The 8,877-nt window shown below is 41.0% G+C and overlaps 1 protein-coding gene across 1 annotated transcript; it reads left to right on the forward strand.

The window, feature by feature from the left end:
* Positions 1-7,974: 7,974 nt before the first annotated feature.
* LOC110589381 (60S ribosomal protein L30-like) lies at positions 7,975-8,322 on the forward strand. Its single transcript, XM_021699922.1, has one exon. The coding sequence runs from the start codon at positions 7,975-7,977 to the stop codon at positions 8,320-8,322; it is 348 nt and encodes a 115-aa protein (XP_021555597.1).
* Positions 8,323-8,877: the final 555 nt, after the last annotated feature.

Below are 8,877 nucleotides of genomic sequence, written 5' to 3' on the forward strand. Positions count from 1 at the left end.
ATCATACCCCTAAAAATCTATAATGGCAGAGAAGACTTACTATCCACACAAAATTCATGGTCCTCTTTTGAGAATACACAGTTGTTGCTGGGAAGTGTCTGCCCAGCTAGGAACTATATTGCCAGAATTTCTGCATCTCAGTGGTGCCATGTGGCAAGCATCACCAATGGAATGGAAACAGAAAGGATGGGTCCCACTCCTGGGTGTGTGGTTAGTAAGCAAGTGCCTTCCAGGCTGTCGCCCCTCTTGCAGGCTGGAAGCAGACTCGGAGGCCCTAGGGGACGGGCAGCCATAGATGGAAGAGGCCTGGGTTCATGAATCACCATGAGGGCTAAGCCTAAAGATTAGGAACTCACTTGGACATGATACCTTTTTTAAAAATCCAAATTTGGAAAAGAAAACTCATGGTTTCCTTTGAAGCATTATTTATAACAAAAATGGAAATATACCTTAATAGCAAGAGAATTAAGTAAATGACAGTGTGTTTGCTTAGATTGGTTACTATGTATTAAATCTGCAGAAAGTTATCTAAAATATACCCTATAGCTGGTGAGATGAGATTGTTATTGGAGAGGTGATAGATTAGATAGATAGACGCTAGATAGAGAGATGATAAATGATAGATAATACATGATAGATTAGATAGATGATAGATATATAGATGACAGATGATAGACGATAGATAGATGATAGATATAGATGATAGATAGATAGATAGATGATAGATAGATAGATAGATAGATAAATAGATAGATAGATAGATAGATAGATAGATAGATAGATAGATGATAGACCATAGATAGATACATAAAGAGGGATGGAGGGGGAAAAAAAGGAAGGAGGAATAAAGGTAGAAAGCAAATGGGCAACTCACTAATAGCCTGACCTTAAGAAGAAGAATCATATTACATTCTGAGCCCACAGGTGTGTGCACACACAGAAAGGGGTGGAGAAGGAGAGAGAGGGGATGATATTATACTGACTGGGGAGATTTCAGCATTATGTCAAAGGCTAACTTCCCCTTGTTGCGGTTTGAGTGACTGTTATTTTTTTTCCTTACCATCCCCCTGGAAGGCAGACTTTACAAATTAGGCTAAGACCAAAGGAGCTCAGTTTTTCACCATCTACACTTCAGTGGCTTAGAAATGAGTACTTTCCCCTAACATGTACCTTTCTTCATCAGTAGCTTCCTTTCTGGGATAATGCCATTCTCTTCCTTCAAAAAGGTCAACTTCTTGAGAGCAGGGCCAAATTTTGTAAACCTCTGCATCCATACCAATGCTAGCAAACAGTAGGCTCTCCATGAACTCATTTATTCATGCATTCTATGAATGTTTACATGCCTACTATATGCTGGTCTTTTTTCTAGCACTAGGGACAGCAGTGAACAAAGGCACCTCCTCCTGCTGCTCATGTTTGGAAACATGTTGGGGTGGGGCTTCTTGTATTCCTTTCTCACTGACACAGAATCCATCTGATCATAAAGGCATCACTAAAATACTTTTAAAATAGCTTTAAGGAGATTTTACCACTACACACCCATTAGGATGACCATAAGCAAAAAAGATAACAAAAAGCGTTGAAGTGAATGTGAAAAAAATGGAACCCTCATGCACTGCTGGTGGAAATGGAAAATGGTGTAGCCACTTTGAAAAACAGTCTTGTAGCTTCTCAAAAGGTTAGAGTTACCATATGATACAACAATTCTACTTTACCAAAGAGGAATGAAAACATGTCCACACAAAGACTGGTACGCAAATGCTCCTAACAGCATTAGTCATAATAGCTAAAAATGGGAACAATTCAAACGTACATCTACAGATGAATGGATAAACAAATTGTGGCACATCCATACAGTGGAATATGAACCATCCATTAAAAGTAGTGAAATACTGATGCAAGCTAAGACATGGACGAACCTTGAAAACATTATATTTAAGTGAAGGAAGCCAGTCAAAGGGGCCACATATTTTGTGATTCCCTTTATATGAAATGCCCCAAATAGACAAATCTTTAGAGACAGAAGGTGGATTAGTGGTTGTCGAGGGCTGGAGTGAGTGGGGGACTGAAGGGGTTGGTAGCTAAGAGGAGCAGGGCTTCCTTTTGTGGTAATAAAAAGGTTCTAAAATTGATCGTGTTTATAACGGCATTGAATTGTATGCTTTAAATGAGTAAATTGTATGGTAAGTGAATTATAGCGCCATAAAGCTGTTTTTAAAAGTAAAAACAGGTAGTAGTTGTAGCAACAGCAGAAGCAGCTACTGCTTTTAATGAGTAAAGTATCTGTGTTTAGTTTGGAGGTTGGGTATTTGGAGCCGCCATGAAAGGTTCTGCACAAAGCCCGGCAATTATTTCGAGGCTCTGAAGCTCCCTTCAACACAACTAAGTTGTTTGCAAAAGAATGATTCATCATCAGTTTTACATCTTTTTGAAGAACTGAAAATTGGCATCCGATGACAACAAACTATTTTTTTTTTTTAAAGGAAGGAGCATTAGGAAAAAAAAATCACCCTTTTTTCAGTGGAAATAGGATTTCCAAAGTTGCACAGCTGGAACACATCAATCAGCTGAAAAGGTTTCTGCTTCCCTGACAACTGTTAGCAACAATGAGTCAGACAGAAAACAGATCTGTCTTTCTGTCCAGCTGGAATACATTTATTGAATAATAGATGAGAAAAGCAACAATGTTAGACTTCTTTCCGTACAAGCTTTCAAGTACAATAACAAAAAAATCCCCATTGGATATTGCAATATTACAGAAGAGTATTTGAAGCAAATTAGTCTCTATCTTTAAAAATGCAAATGAAAACATGAGCTTGATCATTTACAGCATTCTAAAATTAATCCATTAGCTGAATTATTATGCTGAAGGTCAGATGAGCCCAGAAAGCTGGCCATGATTTGTATCCTGAATGACCAGGGAGGAAGGAGCTGTGGCCTGTGGCCTCGGGGAGGCTCAGTTCAGAGCCTGGCCTGGGGGCAGCTTTGCAGCCGGCTCTGAAGGCTGTCCTGTTTCGTGCCCCGGGGCATGCCAGGTCAGGCCCGCTGTGTTTCATTCGTTGCAGCCCTTGTATTGTTTATCTCAGCACTGCTCCCATGTTATATTCTGACAGGGCTTTCCTGTGGGGTCAGTGTCTGTGTCTCTTGCTTCAGACTTTCACACCATACAGAGATCACAAAAATCTCTTTTCAAGATGAGGCCTCCTGGGTCATCAGGTGAAATTCCAACAGCAAATTGGCTTTCACATTTTATGTAAACAAAGCGGTCCTTTGGGTCCTGAGGCTACACATATGGCATGATTTCTCTATTTTCATCTCTTAGTTCTAAAGAATAAAATCTCATTCCTTGGGACATTCCTATATAAATAATGGCAGAGAACCTTGCAGGTAATAGTCATCAGGTCAGAGAATTGACACAGCTGAGTGAACACTGCGTGAACTACAGATCACAGTCCTCCCTTGCACTTAACTTGCTGTGCACTGTCCGGCAAGGCTTCCACCCTCTCTGGTCCCATAAAAACAAGGGAATAAACTCGGATATTCTCTAAGGTCCTTTCTGACTCTGAAGTATTTTTTCCTTTAACCTCTGCTAAAATGGGCCTCTATAGAACACAATTAATTCTTTCTCATTAATAGGCAAGATCATTATTACATGAGAAATTAGCTCTTGGTTACTCATTCAAGGGAAATAATCAGAATTCCAGCAAATAGCATTTGATTTATCTTTGAGAGTCAATTCCCGAAACGCAAAATGAAAGAATTTAAAACAAGAAGCGGCCAGAAATTGTCTCAGCAGCATTTTGGTTTCTCAAGTCACTTTTTAGATGTTACCCTGAGCTGTGTTCTGGCAAATCTGATTGAATAAATGTCTTTTACAGCCAGACTGTGTCCTCTGGCTTCATCTATTATATGTTCTAGAAAAAAACAATTAAGTCTGTAAAAAGAAGTTATGGACGGTTTTACTGCAAAGAACGAGTATTTTTCAAGACAAATACTGACCCTACTGAAAGTTTCAATGTGGCAGTTTCAGAAATCAAAGTCAAGGTCATCTTGATTATTAGCAGAGTAAGTTGTGGTCCTGTGCCCTGCATTCTGGTCTAGTGAAGACTCTCCCAATAAAATCTCTCCTCCTTACCCTTACCCAGCCAGCCTCAAACTACAATAGGAAATTTCACCTTTAGATCTGAAAGCATCCTATTTTAAAATGTAACACAATAAAATAAAATTTTAAAAAAGAAAAAAATAAAAATAAAATAAAATGTAAATTCTCTTAATAAGTAAGTAAATAAAATTGAAATGTAAATTTTCTGTTAGGTTGTCAGAGAGGAAAAGGAGAGCAGGAAGGAACTCAAAGGCATTGCGGGGAATGGTGACAGGGTGGCTCTCAGCATCCGGAAAAATCTCCCACAGACACTACCGAACAGGAAAACAACTCCTGAGACAAACCTCCCCACATTTTGGGTTTTGTTTCTTTCTTAACAATCTTAACTTTTTAAAAAAAAATTTCAAGCCATTTTTTATAAATTGGGGAAACAGGCAAAGTATAAAATAAAACTATTGAGTAGGGGTTGGTGTTGGCTGCAGCTGAAAGACTGTGGTCCTTTTTTTTAAAATTTATTTGAGAGAGACAACATGAACGGGGGAGGGGCACAGGGGGAGAGAGAGAGAGAGAGAAGACTCCCCACTGAGTGTGAAGCCCAAACGTGGGGCTTGATCCCAGGACCTGGAGATCACAACCTGAGGTGAAGGCAGACGCTCAACCAACTGAGCCACCCAGGCGCCCCAACTGTGGCTCTTTTTTAACCTTGAAAGGAAAATTCTTCATCCTTCCTTGTTCGACGAGGTTCTGTAGCTACGAAAGCCTGTTAAGGCCCAAAATTAGAAGAGAATTTCTTCTTTACCTTTCCCAGCAGATATGCCTTTAAACAAGCCAACACAACAGCTCTTTTTTAAGTAGAGCTAACCACCTGTCCAGACTCTGCCTCGGGAAGACCTAGACTGTAGGCTTTGTAACAGAATGTTCAGTCCTTCTGAGGTAGGGTCTCATGTGAGCACCACACCGCAGGAAGCCCTGTTCTTGGAACGGAGAAGCTCTGCTCGCCCTGGGGATTCTGCAGTGAGAGGAGGAGAGCAGCACACTGGTCTTCTCCCCTTTCAGAGACGCTTCACTGGGGGGAATCATTGCTCAAGCACATGAAGCAGGCAGACGGAAAACCTTGACTCTGTTGTAACCAATCATGTAACCCGGCCTCATTCCATACAGGGTTGATGGTTGCCCCACCTCTCATTCTCCTGCAGGACCAACTGGTGCCTCACCAAGGGGTGGCTTTGGTTTGGAGGAGAAGTTAGCACCAGAGACTAGTAGGAAGGAAGCCAACTGCTAGCAAGATCCCTCCTCAGAGCTGCCCAGGCTGAAGTCCCTGCAAACCCTGCAAGCTTTCAGCACGAGGCAGCAACTATCCCTTGTAGGAATCCCAGCATGTGAACTCTGCTCAGTCCACCTTCTCCGTGAAGCTCTCCCAACCTCTGTAACCCACATCAGTCTCAACATGACTGACTTCCTTCAACTTCTTAGACTTGAGCTGTTTATCTCCCCTACCAACTCCAGTTCTTTATTGTGGCTTTCTGGGGGACTGAGTGGGAAATCACCCTGAGGCAGCGTGGGGCTTGGTAGGAAGGAGTGCCATGGCTGAATGGCGATGTCTACCTTGTGCCCTGAGCCCAGAAACAAGAGCAGTGATATTCCCACAACATTTCTAGCAGTTCCCTGCTTACATTCTTATTTACCTTTCCTTCCCAGTGGGGAGATGAAACCCTACACCATGTATTCTGCTTCTCCTGAATTGTCCCCCAGTGCCCAGCACAACGCTAGATACACTTATTTACCTGGTTTGAACAATCATCACAAGCTTCCAGCAGTTCTAGAAGCACTGGAGCAGAGTCTGCAGGGCCATATTGTAAATTTGCTATGGTCTCTGTAATCACCTTGGAACCTCTTGATTTGCATATCCTCCCTGTGTCTTACTCTCCCTCTTGTCCCTCTCTGTGTCAGTAGATGATTGGGGTGATCAAATGACACATTAGAGAACATCACCATATGGTATATAATCAAGGGCTAAATTATGTGGCACAGATTGCAGGAATTCAGGGATGATGAACACCAACATGTAGACATTCCTGGTTTGTGAGTGGGTTCTCTCATTCCACAAATATTTGTGAGCTATGTACTGTGGCGGTGGCTAGGAAATGATGGTGAGAAGAACTGGCAGGGTCTCTGTCCTTGTGGCATTTCCAGGCTCTTCCAATCCTGGGTGTGTATTATAGATACCAACCCATTGTCCAAAGAGCAGGTCTTGGATCCAACCTGGAACCACTGAGGGTCAGGGATCTTAGAAAGCATTTCCCAAAAGAGCATCTAGCACATAGTTGGAAACCACTGTTTTGATTTTTTTTCCACCATAGGTTAGTTTTTCCTATTCTAGAACTTCATATAAATGGAATCATATAGTAGGTGCTCTCTTGTGTGCAGCTTCTTTAACTTAGCATGATCAATTTGAGGTTTGTCTGCATTGTTGCATGCTGTAGGAGTTGGCGCCCTTTATTGCTGAGTGGTATTCTGTCATATGGTTGTGCCACTTTGCTTCTCCATTCTGCTCTCCATGGACACCTGGGTGATTATCATTGCCTCTGCCTGCTCATGTGGGCTTCCTCCCATGATGAAGAGAATGGTCAATGGAGTCAAACTAACAAAGGTTAGAGCTACTTGCTGAATGACACTGAGCAAGTGGTTCAGCCTCTCTGATTCTCAGCTTGATCCCTGAAGAGGTAATAGTGGTAATACCTTGGAGCAGAAAATGGCTCTAAGACCAGGACCTGGAACATAGCCAGTGCGTAATAGAAACTTTATTTTTTTATGACTGTTGTCTTAGTTTCCTAAGGCTGCTATCACAAAGTACCACAAACTTGGTGGCTTAAAACAACAGAAATGTATTTTCTCACAGTTCTGAAGCCTGGTGGTCTGAAATCAAGATGCCAAGAAGGCCATGTTCTCAGGCTCCAGAAAAGAATCTGTTCTATACTTTGCTTTTAGCTCTGGTGTTGCCAGCAAACCCTGGCACTCCTTGGCCTATGGATGTGTCACTTCTTCACCTGGCATTCTTCCCTGTGTCTCATGTCTCTGTGTCTCTTCTCCTTTTCTTATAAGGACACCATTCATATTGCATTAAGTGCCCACCCTACTCCAGTATAAGCTCATCTTAACAAATTACATCTGCAACAACCCTATTTCCAAATAAAGTCATATTCTGAGGTTCCAGGAGGGATATGAATTTGAAGAGGGGAGGACTCTCCAGCCCACTGCAACTTTCTCCCTAACTAAGTAATAAAATCACTTACCTGAAAGGTTGTGTCTTATACAGTATTGCTCTGCATCCCTTGCACACACTCAGTGGCCAATAAATGTTTGATGAAGCAGAAATTGATAAAGATGATGGATTTAAGCTGTACTTTGAGGATAGATAAGAAGAAAAGATCATACAGCAGGATACAGCATAGATTTTTAGTTTCACTCTTACTGTATCTTTTTGGAAGCTTTGATGTCAGAAACTAATACACTTCCACAAGAAATTAGCATTTTTATATAGCTAATCAGAGATCCATGTTGTTTCATCTTGATTTGATTGAAAATAAAGTTAGAAAAAGATTGGAAATGATTTTCATATTTTATCTCAGCTATAGTAACACGTCTTTAATATTTATTCTCAGATACAACAGTGCTATGACATTCTACTGGACCTGGCAAATTCCTCCTAGGAGTCATAGACTGCTGAACTATGCAACACTTCCCCACAGAATCATTAACTTCTCAGTTCTTTAGCTAAGAAGGGAAAAAAATCAAGTTCATCCCATCCTTTCTCCCTCCCTGGTCATCTTGGTGGCTGCTCTTGGTTGGTGGCTATCCTATACCTAAGGCAGATGGATGGTGGCCACAAAGAAGAGGAAAAAACCACTGATGTCATCAACTCTAGGCTCCAACTCATTATGAAAGGTGGAAAGTGTATGCTGGGGTACAAGCAGACTCTGAAAATGATCAGACATGACAAAGCAAAACTGGTCATCCTCACCAACAGGAGCCCAGCCTTGAGGAAATCTGAAATAGAGTACGCCATGTCAGCCAGAAGTGGTGTCCATCATGACAATGGCAATAATATTGAACTGGGCACAGCACGTGGAAAATACTACAGACTATGTACACTGGCTGTCATTGATCCAGGTGAGTCTGGTATCATTACAAGCATGCCAGAACAGATGGGTGAAAAGTAAATCATGCAAAATTATTCTTTAATAAAACTGGCTGGAGCTTGTTTAAAAAAAAAATCAAGTTTAAACTCCTTGTTTATACAAGGATAGTTATTAATAGGGACCATGTCTATTCCAATTTCCTTTGTACCTTCTATGTTGTTTACGTAACTTGTTTTCATGGCCTCATGTTCCATAGGAATTGAGTTTGTCAAGCATCAGAAATCACAACTAGCTATAAATTAGATAATACAGCTTCATTCAGTGTTATTACTTATGATGTCCAAAGGGTAGGAATATGAAGTCTGCCTGGTTTCTTGTGATCTTCAAGCACTTTTTAAGATGAAAAGATACAAAAGGTCCCCAATGATGCTATACCTCAAAGATGCTGAAATGTTAAGTAGGCTCAAAAAATAAAGATGATTTTCTCATTTTCTATTTACTTCTGCAAGCAACCTGTGTGTAGGAATTCATTTTCTCCCCAAAGAAATCAATAAAGGTGCTTTCATTTTGAATGTAAACAAGATAAAACTGAAAGTCATTTTTATTTTTTTCTGAACTCACTACAGTTCTAAAGCA

The sequence above is a fragment of the Neomonachus schauinslandi genome, chromosome 6 (genome assembly GCF_002201575.2).
Source record: "Neomonachus schauinslandi chromosome 6, ASM220157v2, whole genome shotgun sequence".
In the NCBI taxonomy this organism is placed as follows: Eukaryota; Metazoa; Chordata; class Mammalia; order Carnivora; family Phocidae; genus Neomonachus; species Neomonachus schauinslandi.

What these genes read in the sequence shown, in the direction of transcription:
- LOC110589381 (XM_021699922.1), top strand. Translation starts at nt 7,975, where the DNA reads ATGGATGGTGGCCACAAAGAAGAGGAAAAAACCACTGATGTCATCAAC.